This window comes from Triticum urartu, chromosome 7A, assembly GCF_056163025.1.
Source record: "Triticum urartu cultivar PI428250 chromosome 7A, HENAU_Tu73, whole genome shotgun sequence".
NCBI classification, from domain to species: domain Eukaryota; kingdom Viridiplantae; phylum Streptophyta; class Magnoliopsida; order Poales; family Poaceae; genus Triticum; species Triticum urartu.
In genome coordinates, this window is record NC_141879.1 from 2,984,139 (window position 1) to 3,010,736 (window position 26,598).

Here is a 26,598-nt window from a genome sequence, read left to right on the forward strand (position 1 = left end):
CCTCCACACCTTCATCGCCGAAAGCCATCAGAGGAAGGGTGGACCGGTGGCAGTGCCGACGGGAGGAGGAGCAAACCCAATTGCTTGGGAGCCTTTTCTATGTTTACGAGATTGAGTTATGATCACATCAATTGTCCATAATTCTAATGTCTTGCCCTACGAAGTAAATGAAAATAAAGTGTGAGAGATAGTATGTATTTACCTATTAGTCTTTGAAGTGTGGTAGTACTGACCCCTAAGATTTTGGCTGCTGGTGTCGGTCGCCGGTGGGTGGCGAAGTCGGCAGCGGCCATGTATAAACAAATTCCTGGTTTCATTTCTGGCCCACGCCAACCATGCATTGCTCCAGCTGCCAACGGTTACACTAAAGAGTATAGACCCACGTTCAAGAAATGGGAGGGAAAACGATTCGTGACACCAAATGGTAGAGTGCATTGCGCCAAAAATGCTACACCTATGAACTGTTTACGAAAAGCTACGTAAACCGTCCATCCAAAACCAATCAGCCCCCCCTGATTTTCAATGCATGGGGCCATCTTCTTTTTCTTTTCCAATCAAACGTTTCCACCTAAGCCTGTTGATAAGGCACGTAGATTTACGTAGGTGTAGCGTTGTCCGCATTGCGCTCATTAACTTGTCTTTCTCATCACCGACAGTTTTACTTGGCCCCTGTTGCTTGATTGACCCGGCCTCCCATATTTCTCCTTATACACTCATCTCTTTCTCGCCGGGCTAGCTCTCTCTTTCTCGCCTCGCCTCCCAGGGACGCTGCAGGCCGCAGCCCCAAGCCCCTGGTACCTGGAGCAGCATCGCAACCATGGCAAGAAGCTTCGACATGAGCACCATCGCAACCATGGCCAAATTCTGGTGGTCGCTCCTACTCCTGTGGCTCTGCTGCCTTCTTCTCTCTCCGGTGGACTCGTCGCCGGTTGCCATCACGCACCTGCCTGGCTTCGACGGGCCCCTCCCATTCTCCCTCGAAACCGGGTACCGCATGATCCATCTTTTTTCCCTTGGGCAACCACGTATATATATGCTTGCAACACGTATGCTCTTTGTCGGGTTTTCTTCAAGTGAGGCCGGTGTTCATTTTATGTAAATCTAAATCTAACAAGCGGCGGCTGCAGGTATGTGGAGGTGGACGAAAGCAATGGCGTGCACCTTTTCTACTACTTCATCGAGTCGGAGAAGGACCCCACCAAAGATCCGCTGGTGCTGTGGATGCAGGGTGGACCAGGCTGCTCCAGCCTCTCTGGCATTCTCTACGAGATGGGTAATTCACCAGCTACTATTCCATAAGAAAAAAGTCAAGCTAGCTTCTGACAGGTCTCGCAATTCTCACATATGCAACACTTCCAGGCATGGTAAAAGTGCTACTAATAAAATCATCAGGCTTGATTATTATACCATTTGAAACAAGAAGGGAAATCACAATCATATTTAATCAAGCTCGACTATTTAATACCTCCTCCATAACTTAATATAAGACGTTATTTGACACTATGATACTGTGGAAAACTGTCTTACATATTAATGATAAGATGTTGAAGCGTGCAATTTGCAAGACAACTCGTTGATAATCAATTATGCATGTACGTACAGGGCCCTTCCGGTTTGACGTCCAAGGGTACAGAGGTGGACTCCCTACTTTGCTGTACCGACCGGAGACATGGACCAAGGTGTTGAGCCAATCTTTCCCTTGAATCATAATATTTGTAAAAGAAATGAAGAATACAAAAAGGTCTGGTAGCTCCAGGGACTCCCGGCACCCCCTTAGACTAGCCACAATGGGAGTAACTTAACTAGTAACATCACACATTTCAATACAAGATTGCTTATATGACAGCTAATTAATGAGGAGAGAGGGGTTTGTGGTAACTTAGATAGTTACTGTAACATCACACATTTCAATGCATCATGAGTCTATAGCCTAATAAATAAACTCTTTCATGATACCACTCATATGTTACTACCCACTATGGAGGTAGTAACATAGGCTAATAACATCGGCAAGTTACTACTCTACGTTACTCCCCACTGTGAGCAGTCTTATTAGATTGTCGGTACTGTTAGGGCATGTGCAGTGCGTGTGTGCGCGCGCTGGACTGGGTGCCGCTCCGTGGCCGTGGCGAGCCCGTGGTAGGGTATGCGTGTGTGCATGCACTCATCGTGTGTAAGTACGTCTAGGTAGCTAGTGGACTCCGGGGTGACCGTGGAGATCGTTGCGGCTCGCCGCGACCCGTGCTTGTGCATGCACGTGGTGGATGCGGCCAGAGCGGGCGGATCGGGCACCTGGCTGGATAGGAGGCGTGGGGATCATGCCCCAACGCCGGCCCAGATCGATATAAATGCCCCGTGATGATCATTGTAATTGCCGTGGTGACAGAGTTCGGGCTCTAGGAAGAAAATTTGTTGTTCGTGCGGAAGGCCTTCGAGCGCCGGAAACACCTATGTCCACTATGCCCTTTTCTTCTTCCTTCTTCTCCTTTCTTGGTTTGAGGCAGAGAGAGAGCGACACATGTGAAAGAGCTAGGGATAGCAAGGGTTAAACCCCAAGAATTGGCATCAGAGCTTCTGGAGGATTCTGCCGGTGGTTATGGCGATTGTCCCGCATGGTAGCGGTGGGGGCGCGATGTCGTTCTCGATGCCGATGCTCACGCCAAACAATTACACGGTGTGGGAAATCAACGCAGAGGCTATTCTCGATGCCCAGAGTCTGTCGTTGGCAGTGTCGCCAGCCAGCGAAGCGGCGGTCGACGACAAGAAGAACAAGGCGGCTAGTCCGATGCTGTTCGGCGCGTTCTCTGAGGATATCCTGATGCAGGTCTCGATGAAGAAGACGGTGGCGCAGGTGTGGACCAGCCTCAAGACTCGCTTTGTCAAAGCCAAGCGGGTTAGGGCGGCGTGGATGTCCACCTTTCGCGGCAAGTTTGAGTGGCTGCACATGACGGATGGGGAGACTCTGGACGCGTTCGCTGGGAAGATTGGCTACATGGCGGCACACTACACAGTGCTAGGGTCGACTCTGGATGACCTGACAATGGTGAAGAAGTTGCTGGAGTTGGTCCCCGACTTCTTGCACTCCGTCGTCGCTGGGATGGAACAATTATGCGAGGTGGAGAAGATGTCGTTCGAGGAGGCTTTGAGCCGCCTGAAGGCGTTCGACAAGATGATTTGTCGGGGCGCACAGGCCGGCGGCGAGCGGGGTTGATGAGTAGCTGATGCTCATGGCGGCTCAGTGGGTGGCACGGAACCGTCAGCATGGCGGCGGCTTTGACGACGACGACGACGACAGCAGCAGCACAGCGTCGGGCGGCGGAGGAAAGTAGCGCGGTTGGTGCTACAACTGCGGCCAAGACGGACACTTCCGGTGGGACTGCACGAAGCTGAAGAAGGCGGATGAGGTGGAGAAGGCCCTCCTCGCCGACATCAACGTCGAGGTCCTGGCCCTCCTATAGTCATGGCTTGGGGAGTGACTATTAGGAATAAGCCACGACGAGCATGTGCAGTGCGTGGGTGCGCACGCGCTGGGCGTGTCGGGTGTCGGTCCGTGGCCATTGTTGGGGCAGACTAACCCTTCTCGGCGACGAACCCCGAGCGTCCTCGTGGTGACACAAACACCAGACAGAGTCAGACGAAGGAGACACCATAATTTTCCCTGCGGCGAATGCCGCGGTGCATGAACGCCTCGAACACATACATGGAAGTACACACATAGTACTACTCAGAGGAGTTCTCCTGCCGGCCAGGCGCATACCACGGTCCTGACAGAGACTTTTTTTTAGAAAAGGAGGATGTACCCCCGGCCTCTGCATCTGGACGATGCATGCAACCATATTATTAATTATTCACAAAGACCATACAAAGTGATACATCAATAAGTCTGAAGTCACCATCTTGGCAAACGCTGTTACTACTCCTATCCTCTTAATGAAGGTGTGCCGAATGTCCGGGCCAAATACCAAACAGACATTGCACCAAACTAACATCTATAGCCGGGTGTCCCATCCAAGCCACTACCTGGATTGGATCCCACACCGGTCTGGCACACTCCCAGTGAGCACCGCACGCTGCAAGGGCCATCACCTTCATCTTCCATCGGTCAATCCTCAGAGCAGAATTGATGCACCAACCTTGCCAGGCTTCTCTGCCATCAACGCCACCATGACGCCAGACAACTTCCTCTTCCTACGCGAGTCCATCCTGATAGAGACTGCATCCACCTCATCTCTCCGCGCACACACGCACCTGGAGACTACATCTCTCCTCAAGCACCTCACTTCTGGCATCACAGCTGGGTAAACTTTAGAGCTTTGCTACAGTTACGGACTCAAACTTGCGGACAAGAACCTACAGGCTGACATGGGAACCGTTGACTGGAAAGCAGATGGCCCCACACTTAAAATCAGGAGGTGGTGGGAGATTACGAGGGGGACACATAATCCCGTAAGCTTCCGCCGTGACTTATTGTCCGTAAGTCTAGGATTTTCGGTAAACTTTATATAGCACACCCACGCACACAGTCCAGTGATCACACACACCACTAAGGGGGTGTTTGGTTGAGAAGTCCTAGGACTTTTTCTAGTCCCAGGGAGTAATCGAAAAAGACTCTCTAGTAAAGTCTTTTTCTAGTCCCTGTAAAAAAAATCCCTCCCGTTTGGTTCCTAGGGATTTTTTAGGGACTTTTTCTAGTCTCTGGGACTAAAAAGTCCCTGAACCAAACACCCCCTAACTCACGCACGCATGGACCACACCGGCTACTTGCACATGACCCGGCCACTAACCAGCTAACTACATGCACGCACTAATTAAGTCCACTAACGCACAACTCGGCTAGCACACACACATGCAGTTAACAACCAGCCTACGGTCCGGCAGCTTCGCCACTGCTCGGTAGCACCACGCGCCCGGCCACACGCCCGAATCTTCCATGTCAAGATTATCTCTAACAGCCGTGTCGAGCCCATGGTGAGGTGTGCGTGTGTGCGTGCACTCATCGCGTGGAAGTAGGTCTAGGCAGTTAGTGGATCCTGGGTTGAGCGTCGAGATAGTTGTGGACTCGCCGCTACCCGTGTGTGTACGTGCGCGTGGTGGGCGTGGGCAGAGCGGGAAGATCAATGCCCCAGTGCCGGCCCATGTATAAAAGCCCCGTGATGATCGTTGTAATTGTTGTGGAGACAGAGTTCGAGCTCTGGGAAGAAAATTTGCCGTTGGTGCGGCGGACGTTCGAGTGCGGGAAACACCAGTGTCCGCCGTGCTGTATTCTTCTTCCTTCTTCTCCTTCCTCGGTTTGAGCCAGAGAGAGAGAGCGAAACGTGTGAGAGAGCTAGGGCTAGCAATGGTTAAACCCCAACAGATTCCCGCTGAGATCACCAGCTCATTCACAGCATAAGTCAGACATTAGTACACTAGGTTCATGGCCACTGTTCCCGACCAGCTTGTCTCCACAAGCTAATATGGCAAAGGCGACTTGTTTCGTCAACTCTTTCACTCATCCCGTTATGTCAATCTCCTCTATTCTACATTTTTCTCTGTTCTTTTTTTGAATGGAGAGAGAGAAGGTGAGGAGAGAGAGAGTCTTTCTTTCTGTCAGCCCGTGTGAGAGAGAGGAATGGAATGAGAGAGAGGAGAGAGAAGCTGTGAGAGAGAAGAGAGAGAAAATAACTTTTTTCCATGAGAGAGCGACAGGAGTTCGGGAGAAAGATAAGGAGTGCTTTCTTTTTGTGAGACGTGTGTGACCGAGATAAATGCCAGAAGAGAATTGTTTTCCGAGGAAGAGAGCAAGGGTGAATGTTGGGAGGAGAGAGATTGTTTTCACTGTCACTGTTCATGTAGGCCTGGTAATGCTCCTATACTTGTTATGCACGGACGGTGGTGATAGAAGTGAGTCCAGACACCCGGGTCCTAAAAATTCATTCTCGCGAAGAATGTGCCAAAATATTCGCATCCTGTAAGAAAACTCATCTTTGGCTGACGTGTTACATGATTTTGCAGGTCAGCAATATAATCTTTATTGATAGTCCTATTGGCTCTGGGTTCTCATACGCCACGTCGGAAGAAGGGTTTAAATCTAGTGATAGCAAGGCGGTTAAAATGCTAGTCGTTTTCCTCAAAAAGGTTATGACCCTTCTGCTTTTCACACGGTACATTATGGTTTGTGAAAAAGCTACTTGAGCTTTTTCTTTGTTTGGCATCATACCTAACTACACTTGTAACTTTGTTAGGCATCATATACCTAACTACACTTGTAATTTTGTTAGACATCACACCTAACTATACTTGTAACTCATAAGTTCTCTTTAGATTCTAGCATGTTTGTAAATTTCAACCAGAAAACTAATATGTTCACACATCACACTCCAAATTATACTTGATGGTTCTTTGAAAAAACCTATGCTTAATGGGCTGAATATCTTCAACTATTTTGAGCCCTAATGATCAACAGATGAGATGTTTAATGATTCTCGGGAGCTATTACCGTATTAGATATGTACCTTTATGGGAAAAACTTGGAGGCAACTTAAGCCGGCAAAGGCCAGTATGAACATATTTTCAGTTTTTGGAGAAAGCAGTACCGGATATAACACAACAGCTACAACATTAAGCGCGCGCGCGCGCGCACACACACACAGAGAGAGAGAGAGAGAGAGAGAGAGAGAGAGAGAGCGGAGAAGGATGGGGGAGGGGGAGATGGCAGGAGGGGAGGGGGAGGTGGCGGCTGTGACTAGGGTTTCTTCCTGGGCCGTCACGGGAGCAACACGGGAGTCTCATTGCCACAAGCATGGATAAAATATGCTAACTTCAAGCATTGATCTATCAGAGGATAACTTAGTCACGGGAGTTAACGTTCTTCAAATTTACAGTCATCGTATGAGCCCAACAAATTCATTCAGCTGCATATTTCCTTCCCCTGTTATGCCCAATTGAGCTTCTTTGTAACGTGGGAATCAAATTTTTAATGTCAAATTCCTTTTTTATTAAATTTTTGCCTTGCAAATAAGTTATTAATTAATTGTGTGGCAGGATTGATTATTATTTTTCTCAGTCAAAAGAAAGAGAACCTGAGATTAGTGTAATACTTCATTCATCTGGGCCGCGCCCTATGATCTAACCAAAACTAATTAGAGTTGAATTTTAATTATATGCTATGAGAAAAAGAGATCAATATTCAATCTCTATATATGCTTTCACATATATTCTAATTTATCCTTCTATATGCAGTGGTTGCATGAGCACCCCCAGTTCCTCTCAAACCCACTTTATATTGGTGGTGAATCATATTGTGGTATGATCGTACCCACTCTTGCCCTGGAAATCCACATATCAAGTAAGACTCTTTATACTTATCTTGAGATGATGGACTGCTGCTCTGGAGTACAGTTCCCCATTCAATCTTAAAAGTGAACACATAAAATTTAAACCTAATAGTAGAATAGTTGAGTAATAAATCTAGTCATACAAGACTTCGCTTACTTCAGTTAAGTCTAAGACTTCGCTTTATACAAAATGATATGTAGTAACTAAATCCAAACCAGCTATTTGGTACATACATAAATATTGTAGAAATGAGTTGCACAATGGAAAGACATTTGTAGCATGACACTACTAATCAATATTTCAGGGTTTTTTGCGGATGGATATTTCAGGTTTTACTTCTTCTTAGTGGGCTTTAAGTCTTTTGTTGGACCAAATTGTACCAATAATAAACTGATTTTGCCGTACACAATACATCTCACTATTTTCTTATATATCTATTGATGTTGCCCCTCATACACTAGTGCAGAACCGGGCAATAGCACCGGTTCGTAAGGCCCTTTAGTGCCGGTTTAGGAACCGGCACTATTATTTCGGCACTAAAGCCCCCCCCCCCTTTAGTACCGGTTCAGCACGAACCGGTGCTAAAGGGAAACCACGTGGCACGAGCCAGCTCCGGGGGCCGGGAGCCCTTTAGTACCGGTTGGTAACACCAACCGGTACTAAAATGTTTGGGGGGTTTTTGGTTTTATGATTTTTTTTCATTTAATTTTGTGTTTTCCATTTTAATTCTTTTTCGTTTGCTGGTATTTTACGGTACTACACATTGTACACGTTATGCATATATATATATATAAATAGAATTTCTAGTAGAACCAATCATATATATATCATCAATGTCTCACAAACCACCATATTAATTTACACATACACACATGTATAGCTATATACAATTTCTCCTACATATGCATGTTGTCTTCGGAGCCTGTGGCATTAGCCTAATTGGTGCCTTCGGAGCACGATGACAATTGGAAGTGGTTCATGGGGGCGGTAGCGGGTAATAGTATTCTCCCTTCGGATTTATGACCTGGTCGAGCAAAAATCCCGCTATTTCCTCATGAAGTGCTTCTACGCGCTCCGTTTCTAGGAGCTTGTCCCGCACCTCTTTGAACTGTTAAGAAGGAGATCAATATGTATGTGTATTAGTTGTGTGACTAGATATCGATAATGGTGTAAAAATTGTGAATAGTGTTCTGACAAGCGTACTCATTCCTGTCTTTGAGATCTGCTCCTTTCGGACGCCATCATGCGAATGTTCTCGCAAACGCAGAATGCACACAGATCAGTCCCCTGCGCCTGCTTCAGGGCCTTTATTACGAGAATGTAATTTAATTTGATCAGATAATAATTAATCAAGCATGATAATTAAAGAGATGGCAGCTAGCTAGCTAGCTAGCTAGTACTACTTAATTACTTACCTTGGATCGAAACCATTTCAGCTTTGGTTTCCATTCGCCTTCCGTGACGCTGATGAACCTTGCCAAGCCCTGCCCGCCGACAAAGAAAATGAATAAAGGGGTTATTAAATAGTTCATATCATGAAATGACGAATTACTAAATAGGCCAAGATATATAGTTAATAATGATTGAAATTACCTGTTGACTATCCCAAACAAGATGTTATAGTCACTTTGTTTTTTAAGTAGCGAGTCCAGTATTTCAACTGTTCCGGGGTCAACTTTAATGATACACAAGATCCAGTGAAATCTGCATGCACACATGTTTGCATGTCTTAATTAAGCGGGCATATGTAAGCAAAAACATGTAGCTAGCTAGTAGGCAAAAACAAAGAATTTGTAGTACAAGAAAGTGTGACTCACTGGAAGTTGTAAGGAAGTAGTATATCTTCATTGTATTTGAGGCGCTTCAAGAACTGTAGCATGCTGTCCTCTACCTCTTTTTCCTGATGCTTGTTTATTTTCCATGTGTATTCATTAACGGTGTTTGGGTCAATGGCCCAATGCCATAGCGTCCACCATTTCTCATTGTAGCGGAGCACGATGACAATTGGAAGTGGTTCATGACCTGGTCGATGGGGGCGATAGCGGGTAATAGTATTCTCCCTTCGGATTTATGACCTGGTCGAGCAAAAATCCCGCTATTTCCTCTTGAAGTGCTTCTATGCGCTCCGTTTCTAGGAGCTTGTCCCGCACTTCTTTGAACTGTTAAGAAGGAGATCAATATGCATGTGTATTAGTTGTGTGACTAGATATCGATAATGGTGTAAAAATTGTGAATAGTGTTCTGACAAGCGTACCCATTCCTGTCTTTGAGATCTGCTCCTTTCGGACGCCATCATGCAAATGTTCTCGCAAACGCAGTATGCACACAGATTAGTCCCCTGCGCCTGCTTCAGGGCCTTTATTACGAGAATGGAATTTAATTTGATCAGATAATAATTAATCAAGCATGATAATTAAAGAGATGGCAGCTAGCTAGCTAGCTAGTACTACTTAATTACTTACCTTGGATCGAAACCATTTCAGCTGTGGTTTCCATTCGCCTTCCATGAAGCTGATGAACCTTGCCCAAGCCCTGCCCGCCGACAAAGAAAATGAATAAAGGGGTTATTAAATAGTTCATATCATGAAATGACGAACTAAATAGGCCGAGATATATAGTTATAAATAATGATTGAAATTACCTGTTGACTATCCCATACAAGATGTTGTAGTCACTTTTTGCTTTGAGTAGCGAGTCCGGTATTTCAACTGTTCCGGCGTCAACTTTAATGATACACAAGATCCAATGAAATCTGCATGCACACACGTTTGCATGTCTTAATTAAGCGGGCATATGTAAGCAAAAACATGTAGCTAGCTAGTAGGCAAAAATAGAGAATTTGTAGTACAAGAAAGTGTGACTCACTCGAAGTTGTAAGGAAGTAGTATATCTTCATTGTATTTGAGGCGCTTCAATAACTCTAGCATGCTGTCCTCTACCTGCTTTTCATAATACTTGCTCATTTTCCATGTGTATTGATTAACGGTGTTTGGGTCAATGAACCCAATGCCATAGCGTCCACCTTTTCTCATTTCATACATCTTCATCCTGCATAATACCACAGAAAAGAATATAGTGAGGATAATTACAGGTAATGATTGATCAAAAGGATCACTACAGCTAGCTTGAGACTTAAATTACAGAAAGAAATCACTTACTGACAATAGCAACTGACGATAGATTTGTCGAGTGCGTCTTGATTGTATAACTAAAACAGTTCAGAATACTCAACGGTCACAGCATTCTCATGGTAGTAATGATCCTTCTTGACTTGCACCATGAGGGACTCTCGATCGGATCTCTTGGTAATGTCCATGTACCATTGATGCAATTCATACATTCTCGTTGGGAGCTTCTTGACATCTTCTGGCTCGACCAAAGGTTGGCCCCGGACATATTTCCGTTTTATTTCCTCCTCTGTAATCCCAGGCATGTCCTCGATCTCGAGGAGTTGTCCAACAATGATCTTGAGTTCTTCAGCCTGCATTATATGCTCCTAGGTTATTACCACATCGCCCACCTCGAAAACGTAAACTGTTTGGCCACAATAATATTGGGCGCGCGTACTGTCACGTGTTGTTGGCGGCACAACAAGCGGGGGGATCGATTGCGCCGCCTGTTCTCCCATCTGGGCAACGGTTTTCCCGCATTTTTCGATAGCTGCTTGTTGTTTGCTCGAGCTCGAGCTCGCCTCCTTCCTGATGTGGCGCTCATAGTCTGTGTCAACAGGCTTAGGAGCTAGTGGATGAGCCATACGAATGAAGTGGTCAACTACTTCCACAGGCACTTTCTCCCTTGGCAGCAGTGGCGGTTTCGGTCCAAAATGGGCGTCGACTTCTGCCCGCACTATGGCATTGGTTTGCTCCTCGGTCCTGTCGTAAGCCCTCACAGGAAGAGGAGTAGCGAGGTTTGGACCATATTTATATCGCTTGCCTCCGCCTGTACTTCCTGTACTATGACCTCGACTGGTACCACTATGCACCATAGCTGCGGGGTGTCTCTTCTGCGATTGCTGATGCGGCGGAGACGGCTGACGGGACTGAGTTGGATGAGGAGGAGTGGCCTGAAGCTGTGTCGGACTTGGAGGAGGAGTGGCCTGAGGTTGTGCCGGACTTGGAGGAGGAGTGGACGTCTGACGCTGTGTTGGACTTGGAGGAGGAGTGGCCTGACACTTTGCCGGACTTGGAGGAGGAGGAGTGGCCTCACGCGTTGGTGGACTTGGAGGAGCGGGAGTCTGCTGACTCGGTGGCGGACTTCGACGAGGAGTCGGGTGACGCGGTGTCGGTGGCCTTCGAAAAATGACGCGGTGTCGGGTGACTTCTTCATAGGATGATACGATGTTTGGCATCTCCGAGTGTGTGCTCCTCGTCACCTCCAGGAATGTCAAGCTCTAGCCCCGAATATTGGTCCACCACCTCATCAACCAAGACACGAGCATAGCCCGCTGGAATCAGGTTGCAAGGGAAGGTTGCCTCGGGGGAATTTGAAAAAGCAACGGCGTCCGCCACCTTCATGGATATGTTCTTCATTTTGAAGTGTAGCTCGCAGTTAGTGTTCTCCGTGATGTCATCCACGGGGTATCTATCCAGCACTACTACGTCGCCCGGGGCGGAACCCACGCTGCTTCTCGGCATGGATGGGGCGGTGGTATCCAATGCTGGATCATCCACTAACTGCTGCAGCTGCTGAGACCCCCTTTGCTGGCTAAGTGAGTCAATCTACTCCTGCTGCCGCTGGAATTTAGCTGCCAATTCCGCTTGACTTGCTTCTAGGCCTTGAAGGCGTTCATAGTCCCGCTTCCTCTGCTCCTCCTCCATCTTCCTCTTCTTGTCCTCTGCAATCTTCTTTCTCGCACGGGTTCTGTAGTCGGCGTTCCAGTCCGAAAACCCCTCATACCACGGAATAGCACCCTTGCCTCGTGTTCTTCCCGGGTGTTCAGGATTTCCTAGGGCACGCGTAAGCTCGTCGTTCTCTCTGTTGGGCTAGAACACCCCCGATCGAGCCTCTTCTATTGCAACAAGTAGCGCACCGTCGGCTCCGTTCAGACATGCCTTCGTCGAAACATTGCCTGTCTTCGGGTCCAACTCCCCCCATGCGCATTCAAACAAGTCCTGCACCTGGGGGGCCAGCTCTTAGTAACCGGAGTGACACTTGCATCCTCCATCTCTTTCTCAGACTTATCCCACTTAGGCATTGCCACCGCGTAGCCACCTGGCCCCAGCTTATGGAACTTATCCTTTCTGAATCCTTGAATTTCACAAAATCGTCCCAATGAGCACTTTGATTCTCTAGTGTCCCCTCGAATACTAGAGTCTTCCTTCCTCCCTTGACGTACTTCTCCCACGTCATTCTCTTGTGGTTCTTGAATGCAACCGCCATCTTCCTAAAAGCAGCGTCCTTGACTTTCCGCACATCTGCTTCTGTGATATTATCTGGTAGGGTGAAATGTTCCATGAGAGTATCCCAAAGCAGTTTCTTTATTCTCGTCGACAAAAGTAACATCTGGACGTGGCTTTGCTGGCTTTCTCCATTCTTGAAGGGAGATCGGGAGTTGGTCCTTCACAAGAACTCCGCACTAACGAACGAACTTCTCCGCAATCTTCTTAGGCGCTAATGGTTCGCCATTAGGTTTGAATACCTCGATATTGTACTTTACGCCCTCCTTCAACTTTTTGTTCGGGCCTCGTTTCGTCCTTTTGCCTGAAGATTTGCTCGATCTGGATGGCTGAAAGAAGAAAGATCGATTCGTTAATATATCTTCAACTCATTTAAAACATGCGATGATCACCAGATTCCTGCTTATATAAATATATATACCTCGCCGGTGTTTGTTGTTTCAGGATCAACATGGTCTTCGTCGTAGTTCATGACTTCATCTTCTCGGTCCTCGCGATCGAATATCATATCACCCTCTCCGGTGTTGTTTAGAAATTCGGAGCCGTCAAAATCTTCTTCATTCTGATCATCATCTGGCCCGCGTATGATATCGAACATGGTCTGTTCTCTCTCTCTGTCGGTATTGTCCGCCATAGCTTTTATTTAACTATGCCAAAAGAAATATAAAACAATTTAGTATAATCTCGAATAATAGATATAATCTCGAATACATCGTCTCGAATAATAGATATAATCTCGAATACATCGTCTCGAATAATAGATTTAATCTCGAATACGTCGTCTCGAATAATAGATATAATCTCGTCGAATACATCGTCTCAAATAATATATATAATCTCGAATAAATCATCTCGAATATTATATATCGAATACATCACTAGCTAGCTAGCTAGCTAATAAAGATCGAATACTAGAGAGTAATCTAGGCGGTGGACAACCAAAGTGAAGGAACCATCACTGGATCATAGCTTGGGTGATCTCCCCAAAGAACCTGCCAGGTATTGGAGAACCTGACGTCCATAGCAGCCATGTAGCGATGGACGTGCTCGTCCTCCTCCCTGACACGGCGACGTACCACCTCCGGCGGGGCTGGCTCCCTCCGCACCGAAAGTGGCCCACGCGAATGCCACCAAAGGAGATGAGGGTCGACGACGGGACCCGGGGCCGGGTTCCTCACCAAGCGTCGCGCCCCTGAAGGTAGCACCTCCCAGTGCCAGCCCGGCGGAGCCCAGTCCCGGACATGGGTCCTCAGAAGCAGGACGTCGTCGCGGACGTGTCGACGGCGAGGATGCGGGCCGGGCATCATCGACAACAAAATACTATATGCCGCAAAAGTAAAGTAACATTTTTTAAATGATGGATTGTGATGATTTCATATATGCAAATTCTAAATTTTATAACTAAAAATATAAGAAACTAAAAAAACATCGATCATCGTCTAACAATTTGAAATTAATCTAATTCATCTAGCTAGCTAAAACTAACATTTCCAAAATTTCTAACATTTCTATATAACTAACATTTCTATAACATTTGACATTATATATATTATAACTAACATTTCTACATACTATATGACATTAATCTAATCTAATTAATTAATTCATCTAAAACTTTGCATGAAAAACAGAAAAACAGAAAAAACTAAAAGCTAAAAATAGAAAAATTATGTGTGTGTGAGCGTCTAGTGTGTGTGTGTAGTGTGTGTGTGTGCATGTAGTGTGTGTGTGTGTGCGCGCGCGCGTGTGTGCGCTACGGTCGGCGCCGGCGCCGGCGCCGATGTGCGCTACGATCGATTGGAGGGAGGAGAGGGGCCGGGGGAGGGGCTCACAGCGCGCGCGGGCAAGGTCGAGGCGACGGCGACGGCGAGGCGAGGTCGATCCAAAGGCGACGGCGACGGCGAAGCGAGGGGATCGGCGACCGGGACGGCGACGGGGGTGCCGCGGAGTCGACGGGGACGACGCGACGAGGACGGGGGCGTCGCGGAGTCGACGGGGATGGCGCAACGGGGGCGGCGACGGCGCGGGACGGGGCGGCGGCAGAGAGAAGTGGGAGATGAGAAACTGAAAATTTTCGAAGTGTTTCTTATATAGGGGACACCTTTAGTACCGGTTGCAGCCACCAACCGGTACTAAAGGTCTGTTTTGGCTAGCCCAAGCGGCGGGAAGCGACCCCCTTTAGTACCGGGTGTTGGTCCAACCGGTACTAAAGGCCCCCCCTTTAGTACCGGTTGGTGCCACGACCCGGTACTAAAGGGGGTGCGCTGCCAGGCGAGGGGCGCAGAAGTTTAGTCCCACCTCGCTAGCCGAAGGGCGCTTACACCTGCTTATAAGCCCCGCCGCCGCTGCTGTCTCGAGCTCCTCTCTAAAGCAGGCCTTCTGGGCCTACCTCTGCTACTCTGCCTTGTGGGGCCTATTGGGCTTGCGGGCCTGCATCCTGGCCCAACCATAGGTTGGGTTTCTAGTCGTATGCAGGCCGCTGTGGCCCGGTAGGTGGGCTTTTTTCATTTAGTTTTTTCTTTTCTGCTTTATTTATTTTGTTTTATTTATTTTTAGTTGTTTTTTGCTGTATTTAGAGTTTCTTTGTGAATATTTTTGATAGTTTTTAGAAACTTTCAGTTAGTGCCGGTAGTTTTTAAATTTGAATAGTTTAAATTTTGAATTATTTGAAATTTGTGTGAATCACTAGTTTGTGAATAACTTCACTTCAAAAATACATTTTTCAGTGATTCTTTTTTCTTATGTTTAATATTAGTGTGTTTTATCATTATATTCAATTTGGTAATGCTTAATTTATTTAAAAAATGAAATGCCTTTATAACAGATGAGTTTTTGTCTGAAACCTAGATACTTCGAAACAGATTGTTCATTTTGTGCACGAAGTGCATTCAGTTTTTGCGGTAACCCTCTCTACTTTTTTGCACATGCTATGTGGGAGAAATTATGATACCATGCCAACTTTCATCCTTTTCTGAGTTCATTTGAAATGCTTTTCAATTTCAGGGTCATTTAGTTGAAAAAATCAGTAAATGCATGAAAGAATTTGCTTGCACATAAAATTTCTTCGCGTTTCAAATGCCAAAACACATAACTAGCTACCCTAACTATTACAGAGATTCCCTCCTGGGTGTGAAACACAGAAGAAAGTGACGATAGTTAAGCCGATCACATCCCAGATCTTTGGGTGTGAAACTTTTTCTTCGCGTGTGTCCCTTTGCGTCGTAGCCATGGAAAATCTTCATCATTTAACGGGATGCTCGGGTCAATATTCACTGTGAATGGAGCAATTTCATCAAACTTTTCATAATCTTCTGACTTGTCTGTCTTGTCATCCACTCCCACGATGTTTCTCTTCCCAAAAAGAACTATGTGTCGCTTTGGCTCATCGTACGATGCATTCGCTTCCTTATCTTTTCTTTTTCTTGGCTTGGTAGACATGTCCTTCACATAGAAAACCTGTGCCACATCATTGGCTAGGACGAATGGTTCCTCTGCATACGCAAGATTGTTGAGATCCACTGTTGTCATTCCGTACTGCGGGTCTTCCGTTACCCCGCCTCGTGTCATATTGACCCATTTGCACCGAAACAAAGGGACCTTCAAATCACGTCGATAGTCAAGTTCCCATATGTCCTGTATATAACCATAATATGTTTCCTTTCCCGTCTTGGTTTCTGCATCAAAGCGGACACCACTGTTTTGGTTGGTGCTCTTCTTATCTTGGGCGATCGTGTAAAATGTATTACCATTTATCTCGTACCCTTTGAAAGTCATTATATTCGAAGATGGTAACTGGGACAGCAAGTACAGGTCATCTTCAATAGAGGTGTCATGCATGGTACGTGCTTGCAACCAGCTGACGAAACTCCTGGTTTGTTCACGTGTAATCCAGTCATCAGACCGCTCCGGGTGTTTGGAGCGTAGCAAATTCCTGTGTTCATCCATATACAGAGCCACCAAGGCGGAATTCTGTAGAACTGTGTAGTGTGCTTCAGTGAGAGAATGTCCGTCCATACATATTATTTGTTCCCCTCCTAGCGTGCCTTTTCCATCCAGTCTGCCCTTATGCCGTGATTCAGGAACACCAATCGGCTTAAGGTCAGGAATAAAGTCAATACAAAACTCAATGACCTCCTCATTTTGACGGCCCTTGGAGATGCTTCCTTCTGGCCTAGCACGGTTATGAACATATTTCTTTAAGACTCCCATGAACCTCTCAAAGGGGAACATATTGTGTAGAAATACAGGACCCAAAACGTTAATCTCTTCGCATAGGTGAACTAGGACGTGCGTCATGATGTTGAAGAAGGATGGTGGGAACACCAACTCGAAACTGACAAGACATTGCACCAAATCATTCTGTAACCTTGGTATGATTTCTGGATCGATTACCTTCTGAGAGATTGCATTGAGAAATGCACATAGCTTCACAATGGCTAATCGAACGTTTTCCGGTAGAAGCCCCCTCAATGCAACCGGAAGCAGTTGCGTCATAATCATGTGGCAGTCATGAGACTTTAGGTTCTGGAACTTTTTCTCTGCCATGTTTATTATTCCCTTCATATTCGACGAGAAGCCAGACGGTACCTTAATACTGAGCAGGCATTCAAAGAAGATTTCCTTCTCTTCTTTGGTAAGAGCGTAGCTTGCATGACCCTGATGTATGCCGTCTTTTCCGTGCATACGTTGCTGGTCCTCCCGTGCCTCAGGTGTATCTTTTGTCTTCCCATACACGCCCAAGAAGCCAAGCAGGGTCACACAAAGATTCTTCGTCACGTGCATCACGTCGATTGCGGAGCGGACCTCGAGGTCTTTCCAATAGGGCAGGTCCCAAAATATAGATTTCTTCTTCCACATGGGTGAGCGTCCGTCAGCGTCATTCGGAACAGGTTGTCCACCAGGACCCTTTCCAAAGACCACCTTCAAATCCTTGACCATATCATGTACATCAGCACCAGTACGGTGGTGAGGCTTCGTCCGGTGATCCGCCTCACCTTTGAAATGCTTGCCTTTCTTTCTTACGGGATGCCTGCTCGGAAGAAATCGACGATGTCCCAGGTGCACATTCTTATTAGCCAAATATATACTGTCGGTATCGTCCAAACAGTGCGTGCATGCGCGGTATCCCTTGTTTGTCTGTCCTGAAAGGTTACTGAGAGCAGGCCAATCATTGATGGTCACGAACAGCAACGCCTTTAGGTCAAATTCTTCCCCCATGTGCTCATCCCACGCACGTACACCTGTTCCATTCCACAGTTGTAAGAGTTCTTCAACTAATGGCCTTAGGTACACATCAATGTCGTTGCCGGGTTGCTTAGGGCCTTGGATGAGCACTGGCATGATAATGAACTTCCGCTTCATGCACAACCAAGGAGGAAGGTTATACAAACATAGAGTCACAGGCCAGGTGCTATGGTTGCTGCTCTGCTCCCCAAAAGGATGCCATCTGCGCTTAGACCAAACCATACGCTCCTTGCGTCATCTGCAAACTCCTTCCCGTACTTTCTTTCGATTTTTCTCCACTGCGACCCGTCAGCGGGTACTCTCAACTTTCCGTCTTTCTTACGGTCTTCTCTGTGCCATCGCATCGCCTTGGCATGCTCTTTGTTTTGGAACAAACGTTTCAACCATGGTATTATAGGAGCATACCACATCACCTTGGCAGGAATCTTCTTCCTGGGGCGCCGGCCCTCGACATCACCAGGGTCATCGCGGTAGATCTTATAACGCAATGCACCACATACCGGGCAAGCGTTCAAATCCTCGTACTCACCGCGGTAGAGGATGCAATCATTAGGGCATGCATGTATCTTCTGCACCTCTAACCCTAGAGGGCAGACAGCCTTCTTTGCTTCGTACGTACTCTCGGGCAATTCGTTGTCCTTTGGAAGCATATCCTTTATCATTACCAGCAACTTTCCAAATCCCTTGTCAGATACACCATTCTCTGCCTTCCATTGCAGCAATTCCAGTGTGGTGCCCAACTTTTTCTTGTCACCTACGCAATTCGGGTACAACAATTTTTTGTGATCCTCTAACATGCGCTGCAACTTCTTCTTCTCCAAATCACTTGCGCAGTTTCTCTTTGCATCGGCAATGGCCCGACCTAGATCATCAACGGGCTCATCTGATGCCTCTTCTTCAGCTTCTTCCCGCATTGCCGGCTCAGCTTCTTCCCGCATTACCGGCTCAGCTTCTTCCCCCATTGTTGTATCATCGTATTCAGGGAACCCATGGCCAGGATAGATGTCGTCGTCCTCTTCTTCTTCATTGTCTTCCATCATAACCCCTCTTTCTCCGTGCTTGGTCCAAACATTATAATGGGGCATGAAACCGGACTTAAACAGGTGGACGTGAATGGTTCTTGACGTAGAGTAATTATGACCATTCTTACAGCGAGCACATGGACAAGGCATAAAACCATCCGCCCGCTTGTTTGCCTCAGCCGCAAGCAGAAAAGTATGCACGCCCTCAACGAACTGGGGAGAGCATCGGTCATCGTACATCCATTGCCGGCTCATCTTCATTACACAACACCGAATAGACCAAATTAATACAAGTTCATACAATTAATACAAGTTCATACAACACGTAAATGCAACAAACAAATAACTCTCTAGCTAAAGCATTTAAATGCAACAACAAATATGATCAAGATCGCAACTAAGGTAACAATGGATCCAACAGCATAATGATACCAAGCCTCACTATCGATGGCATATTTTCTAATCTTTCTAATCTTCAAGCGCATTTTCTCCATCTTGATCTTGTGATCATCGACGACATCGGCAACATGCAACTCCAATTCCATCTTCTCCCCCTCAATTCTTTTCAATTTTTCTTTCAGGTACTCGTTTTCTCTTTCAACTAAATTTAACCTCTCGGCAATAGGGTCGGTTGGAATTTCCGGTTCACATACCTCCTAGAAAAAATTTCTATGTCAACTTGATGGGCATAATTTGTCATAAACACGAAATACAACTAGTTTTAAAAGAGAATATACATACCACATCCGAATCATAACAAGGACTAGGGCCGACGGGGACGGATATCAAAACCATGGCACTATATGTATAACAAAGAACGTACGGGTAAGATAATTATACGAGTAACTATATCTCCAAATCACACAAACATCAATTTTAAAATTTCATGAACAAGAGGCTAACCACAAGGTGGTGCCGGCAACGGGACGGTGCGGGCGATCGACGGTGGCTACGATGGAGATTTAGAAGGCACTAAGTAAACCACACCTACATATGCAAACTAAGTGTTATTTTTGACCTCAAATTGCATATAAATCAAATACTAGCACATATATATATCCTCCCAAATTACTAAACTCACAAATTAATCACTATATAAACCAATGCAAGAGCTAATCTAGCAATGAGAGCTGAAAGGACAAAGTTGCTAACCTTTGTGATCATTTGAATGGATGAGGGCCTTCAAATCTTGACAAATTTTGGGCAAATTTTGTGATGAACTCGAGAGGAAGAAGGGAAGAACAGAGGAGAGGGAGAGGGGAAAGGGGGAAGAACAGAGTGCTGGTGGACGAAGGGTTTATATAGGACGACCTTTAGTACCGGTTCGTGGCACAAACCGGTACTAAAGGGGCTGGAGGGGCCCCATTCTGACAACATCCTGCCACCACTCTCACTAATACCGGTTCGTGGCACGAACCGGTGCTAAAGGTTCGCCACGAACCGGTACTAATGAAAGCGGCCCGGCTAGCCGTTGGAACCGGCACTAATGTATACATTAGTGCCGGCTCAAATACAAACCGGCACTAATGTGCTTCACGTTTGACCCTTTTTCTACTAGTGATATTCTATTGTTCGAGTGCCGTATCACTTCCACTTTCTTTTAATATTTTTCGGTCGATTTACTTTACTTGTTCACGACAAACTCATTGATGATTACTTCTTGTACATGTGTATCACCTGTTCACTAACACATGCACATACATGTTTACAAATTTCAGACAAGGAATCTGGGGAAGAACCACTTCTTAACCTCAAGGTTTATTGAAGTCCATTTATATTAAGTAAAATGTATAAGCTTTCCTTATGAATCTACATAATAACATGGACTAGCCCATGCATCACTTCTTTTTTGTGTACTCTTGTTTTATACAATATACATCTGAGTATCATTGAACCATAGTTTAAAAAAAACTTGTTTCTCCTTGTGACCCTAGAATCATGAAGCAGTTTGATTTACATTTTATTCCTTTTGTTTGTAGAGGAACACAGTCTTTGCTTGCTGACGCCTAAAGAATTAATCCCTTTTCGAATAGTCTATCTAAACCTTCTAGGCCCACTCGGTGACTGAACTGGAGCATGAGTCCTAGCTGATTTCTGACTAGTTCTGTGTGGCCACATTTCCTTACCTTATTTTTTTTGGAAAAGGAGGTTAAAATCCCCAGCCTCTGGATCAATGGATGCATGTAGTCATCTTTATTAATTATTCAGTAAAGGTCTGTCAAGAACATCATGAAGCCAGCCGAAACCACCACTCACACCAACAAACTCGATAATGTTGAGTGCTCTCATTTCTCACATCTAAATCCAGTGTCTTTACCGATCCATCCACATAACATATCGGAACCTACAACTGGTGCAACAAACCTAAAGCGTACACCACATGCACACATTTTAGAAGCTGTTATCATCATCGAACCGCTGACCCATCTTCAGGAAAAAGAGCCGCATCATCCTTGCTAGTCCGGACATCCGTCGATGCCAAGACGACGTCCAACGGCACCATCTCCCTGCACGCAAACTATTGAGCACGTCCCGGTCGCCGCCGATACACGACAGCACCATGCCACCACGTACCAAAGCTCCATGCAAGACAAAACCGCTCCACCTCCTGCCTTTGTCTTCCAGCACTGCTCCACAAACGATGCTCCCAAGAGAGAAACGACACTGCAGTGTTGTCATTGTCCGATCTGGAAGACCAGATCCTAGGCTTTCCTCCGGAGTAGCACGAGCGGGTCGATAGTAGTTATACAATGATGCTTCATCAAGGTAACGGCACAGAGCACCGTCATCACCTGCCGTTGGCTCGTTTTCACCCGCAACTATGTCTCCCCAACTCGAGCTGGGACTAGATGACGGATCTTGAGATCTGACCACCTAGCCTCAGTCCTACCACCTCCGACGGAGGAGATGACCACCACTGCCAAGCCTAGGGTCGCTGCCCCGTGCGCCCGCGTGATGTAGAACAAGACCAGGAGCACCATCGTGATCAGAAGCCGAACCGGAGGTTGAGCGGCTGCAGCATGGCCGCCGCCGCCACCTACCGCTGCAGCTATAGCCCCGCCGCCACACCCCAGCCGTCGTTGTCCGCCGCCATCACTGTCGAGATCGAGATTGGATCCACCGCATCGATCTTGAGCTAGTCGCTGGCGCGTGAGCAGAAGGCCGCCGCCGCGAAGCTGCGGCGATGCACGGGAGTGGGGGTAGGTTAGGCGGGGGTTCCTTCATATGCATCTCACATCTCCTTGCCTTATGTTATAGGATCTGCCAGCGGCTGCAAGCACCATCTATAAGAGGTTCCGTACGTGACAGGAAAAAATACGAACAGTGGAAGAAAATAATTCCAAAGGTCTTTTTTTAACACAATACAGATGCAGGTACTCATATAAACGCGCATATACTCACCCCTATGAATGCACACATGCACACCCTACCCTTATGAGCATCTCCGAAAGACTGAGCCGGCATATCATCTTGAGATTTTACGAAGTCACCGTAGATGCCTCGTAGTCGACGGGAACGTCTCCTCCCACTGAAAGCACACTACTAGGGAAAAGCCTATACACAGAATCTTACCAGCGGCGCGCTTTAAAATCAGGCGATGCTGCTAAGTAGCAGTAGCGCGGGTTTTTAACCCTCGCTACTACTAAGTTGATAGCAGTAGTGCTGGTTTTTTACCCTCGCTACTACTAAGCGGTCTCTACCGTGCCCCCCGGGACATGCCATAGTAGTAGCGCGGGTTTTTAACCCTCGCTACTACTAAGTTGATAGCAGTAGCGCTGGTTTTTACCCCTCGCTACTACTAAGCGGTCTCTACCGTGCCCCTGGGCCATGCCATAGTAGTAGCGAGGGTTATAAACCCGCGCTACTACTAAGTTTTTACCCCTCGCTACTACTAAGAGGTCTCAACCGTGCCCCTCCGGGACATGCCATAGTAGTAGCGAGGGAATCCCTCGCTACTACTAAAGGACCCATTTTGAAACTCTACCCCCCCCCCCCCCCCCCCCCCGTGGATCGCCTTTTCGGTTTTGTAAAAAGCAAAAGAAAATGATAAAAACTTCAAAAATTAAAATCCTTCGAGAAGTAGTTATGTTACTACATCTACTAGTTAGGAAAATTTAAAAACTTAAATTTGGACATGTTTTGCAAAAAGTGTAGGGAAAATGTAAAACGGCTATAACTTTTGCATACGATGTTAGAAAAAAAACGTATAATATATCAAAATGTTTCAAAAATTAAAATCCTTCGAGATGTAGTTATGTTACTACATCTACTAGTTAGGAAAATTTAAAAAAATTAAATTTGGACATGTTTTGCAAAAAGTGTGTAGGGAAAATGTAAAACGGCTATAACTTTTGCATACGATGTTAGAAAAAAAACGTATAATATATCAAAATGTTTCAAAAATTAAAATCCTTCGAGATGTAGTTATGTTACTACATCTACTAGTTAGGAAAATTTAAAAAAATTAAATTTGGACATGTTTTGCAAAAAGTGTGTACGGAAAATGTAAAACGGCTATAACTTTTGCATACGATGTCAGAAAAAAAACGTATAATATATCAAAATGTTCAGCACGAAAATCCGCATACGATGGAGACCGCCTACGGCCTGTTTGCAAATTTTTATAATCCTCAAATTCTAAAAGGAAAAAAAGTTATGCTCAAATTTCAGTTTTTTTTAATTTTGGTCAAATCTGGTCAAACTGTGGTCAAACTACTTATTCAAGAAGTATTAATGTTACTAAATAATTGTTCAAGAATATTAGTGTTACTAAATAATTATTTCAGTTTTTTGGAATTTTGGTCAAATCTGGTCAAACTATGGTCAAACTTTGGTCAAACTCCTTATTCAAGAAATATTAGTGTTACTAAATAATTATTGTTTTTTAGAATAATAGTTTTAAACTCAAACAGCGAAATGTGTGACTTTATGCTCAAGCTAAATTCCCGAGGGTTAATAGGATTGACATCTTACTATTGTCAGGAAAACAACAAGCGTAGACTTGGAATCGAGGGATAATAGAACCCGGAAGTTAAGCGTGCTTAGGCTGGAGTAGTGAGAGGATGGGTGACTGTCCGGGAAGTTAGATGATTTGGAATGATGAGGGGTGATTAGAGATTAAATTGAGCAGCGATGAGGGTGATTAGAGATTAGAGGTTAAAATAATTCAGAAATTTGAAAATTCGCGCAAAAAATTCGAAAAAAAAATCTGCGGGTTAGTAGTAGCGCGGGTTTTTACCCCCGCGCTGCTAATAGGCCCAAAACCCGCGCTGCTGCTAGGCTATTCCCTAGTAGTGGCATGTCGCCAGAAATCCAGAAATAAATCCAGGACAAAGGTCTTTTATTGTTAAAAATATGAAAATAGACAAGACTCTGGAATCGCGAAAAATTTCAACACAACCGCAGTTAGAGGACCTGTGTAATGTAAAAAATATATATTGCACCATGAACTCGGTGTATTTAGCAAGTTTTGATAGTAGTGTCCTTCCGATGAATATTTTGTATTATCTGGATCTAAGGTATGGGATAGGTTGAACATTTAAGCCTAGTTAGCAATTGAGATTGAGACTAAAGGCCAAAAAAGATTACATGTATCTTAGCTCGAACATGCACAAATAGGTCAAACCCACCTACTCTAGTTTGTCTACCCTGAATCAGCCCAAATGCAACTAGGGCAAAATGTTAGCCTTGCCTGAAACCGGCCTACCACACGCTTAGGCCTACTGTTCATCAAATTCATCTTTGCATCGCTTAACAAGAATATTACAGGGGTACTTTGCTGGGAATCCAGTGACTGACGACAGGTTTGACAGAGCTGGTACAATCCAATTTTTTCATGGCATGGGAATGCTGTCGGATGAACTTTATGAGGTGATCCATCCTCCCACATAAGTACTAACAGTAGTAGCAGTAGAAATTACTATGGTATTACAGTACTAAGCAGATGACCGTATATACAATTGAAGTTTTCATGAGTTGTGTCGTGTACTCAGAATGCAAAGAAATTTTATCCACAGTTTGCCAAGGAGAGTTGTGGAGGAAACTACAGTGATCCACCCAATGCGTTATGTGCCGAGTCCATCCAAGCTATTGACAATGTAAGTTTCCCCTAGAACACGAGATATTATCTTCTCCTGTCAATCAGTGAAGATAGAAGATAAAACATCTATCGTTGAAGCTACCATGCTTGGAACACGAGTTGTGTTTACTAGTTTCTACTAACAATGGACAAATAGTGCACAAAAGATATCAACTTGTCCCACATCCTGGAGCCCTCATGCGAGTTGATATGGAGCCCCGGGATTCAGCAGGCAACAGCAAGCAATGAAACAAGTGGGCTCAGGGTGGAGTACTTGGTTGGTGATGATCTCCTGTTTCCCTTCAAGTGTAGAGTTGAGTGCATCCAATTCCCATTAACTTTACACTGTATCCACTCTTGCTCACACAACTAATGTTGGTTAATTTGGTCTCAGAGCGATACCTACCAGCTATCTTATGTATGGGCAAATGATGAAGGCGTAAGGGAGAGTCTTGGCATTCGCCAGGTACTGCTCTAGAGCTGTACTGTACTGAATATTTTTTTCCGGTGTAGTTGTGCCTGAACGTTGTCACACACTCACACTGCAGGGAACTAAGGGGGAATGGAAAAGATGTGTTAGCGACATACCGTACACCAGAGATATCACAAGTACAGTAGAGATTCATTCGAGGCTACGTAGAGAAGGATATCCAGCGCTGATATACAAGTAACCAACCCACAGAAGAAAATTAATCTAAAATTGCAATCTCATCTGAAATTCTAATTCTGATATGTAATTGATGTTGAATGCAGTGGCGACCATGATAAGGAGTTTTCCTTCGTTGGCACTCAAGCATGGATAAGATCTCTTAACCTGCCTATCACAGATGACTGGAGACCATGGTATGTTGATGGCCAGGTTGCAGGGTAAGTTGTCCTGTGCCTACTGAAACTTCTTTCACTGGGGGTCTATTCCAGTCGAATGTATTTTTTTCCTCCAACGTATGGAAAAAACAATATTTCAATGTTCAGAAAATTTCTTAAAATATGTTTCCAAGTGTTATAACAATAATTTGGAGCTTAATTACCTGTGCATATCCTATTTTCACGTAGGCCTAGTCCATGTCTTGAACCAATTAATTTAAGAACAAAATGCCTTCACCCAATGAACGTTGGCAGGTTAGGGTTGCCCAAGTCTTACACTGATTCAAATAATTTCTTGTCCAGATTCACAAGAAGTTACTCCACTAACCTAACGTATGCAACTGTGAAGGTAAGTGCTTCGGAACCTCATTCTTATCTTTTCCATTACATAACTAAATCAGGATATATAAACTCTACTGTCCTAGTCTTTGGAGGTAATATCTGTAGACTACCTACCATGTAGGGTGCTGGGCATACTGCTCCAGAGTACAAGCCCAAGGAGTGCCTCGTGATGTTCGCCAAGTGGCTTTCCGGTGACCCTCTGTGAAGAAAGGATGACCTTTGTTTGGATGAGTGTGTGTCAGTGCCTGTTTGTCGCATCTAACTAAATTTGAAATAAGCAAGGTTCCTAAATAGAACCAAACATTGTTCCCCTGCTTGGATGTATACCCCATGC

The 26,598-nt window shown here is 45.5% G+C and overlaps 1 protein-coding gene across 1 annotated transcript; it reads left to right on the forward strand.

The window, feature by feature from the left end:
• The first annotated feature begins 667 nt into the window (after nucleotides 1–667).
• Nucleotides 668–26,584, forward strand: LOC125532018 (serine carboxypeptidase-like 7). Its single transcript, XM_087537503.1, has 14 exons — nucleotides 668–987; nucleotides 1,128–1,273; nucleotides 1,603–1,679; nucleotides 5,995–6,117; nucleotides 7,222–7,327; nucleotides 20,698–20,735; nucleotides 24,749–24,850; nucleotides 24,997–25,077; nucleotides 25,216–25,371; nucleotides 25,453–25,524; nucleotides 25,607–25,725; nucleotides 25,812–25,925; nucleotides 26,226–26,271; nucleotides 26,386–26,584. Exons 1-14 carry the CDS (start codon nucleotides 818–820, stop codon nucleotides 26,467–26,469), a joined length of 1,434 nt encoding a protein of 477 aa, XP_087393629.1. The 5' UTR covers nucleotides 668–817; the 3' UTR covers nucleotides 26,470–26,584.
• The last annotated feature ends 14 nt before the right edge of the window (nucleotides 26,585–26,598 follow it).

Coding starts and splice junctions, on each gene's coding strand:
- LOC125532018 (XM_087537503.1), top strand. CDS start 818: ATGGCAAGAAGCTTCGACATGAGCACCATCGCAACCATGGCCAAATTC. Junction 7,328..20,697: donor CCTGGAAATCCACATATCAA/GTAAGACTCTTT, acceptor TACAAATTTCAG/ACAAGGAATCTGGGGAAGAA. Junction 20,736..24,748: donor AACCACTTCTTAACCTCAAG/GTTTATTGAAGT, acceptor AGAATATTACAG/GGGTACTTTGCTGGGAATCC.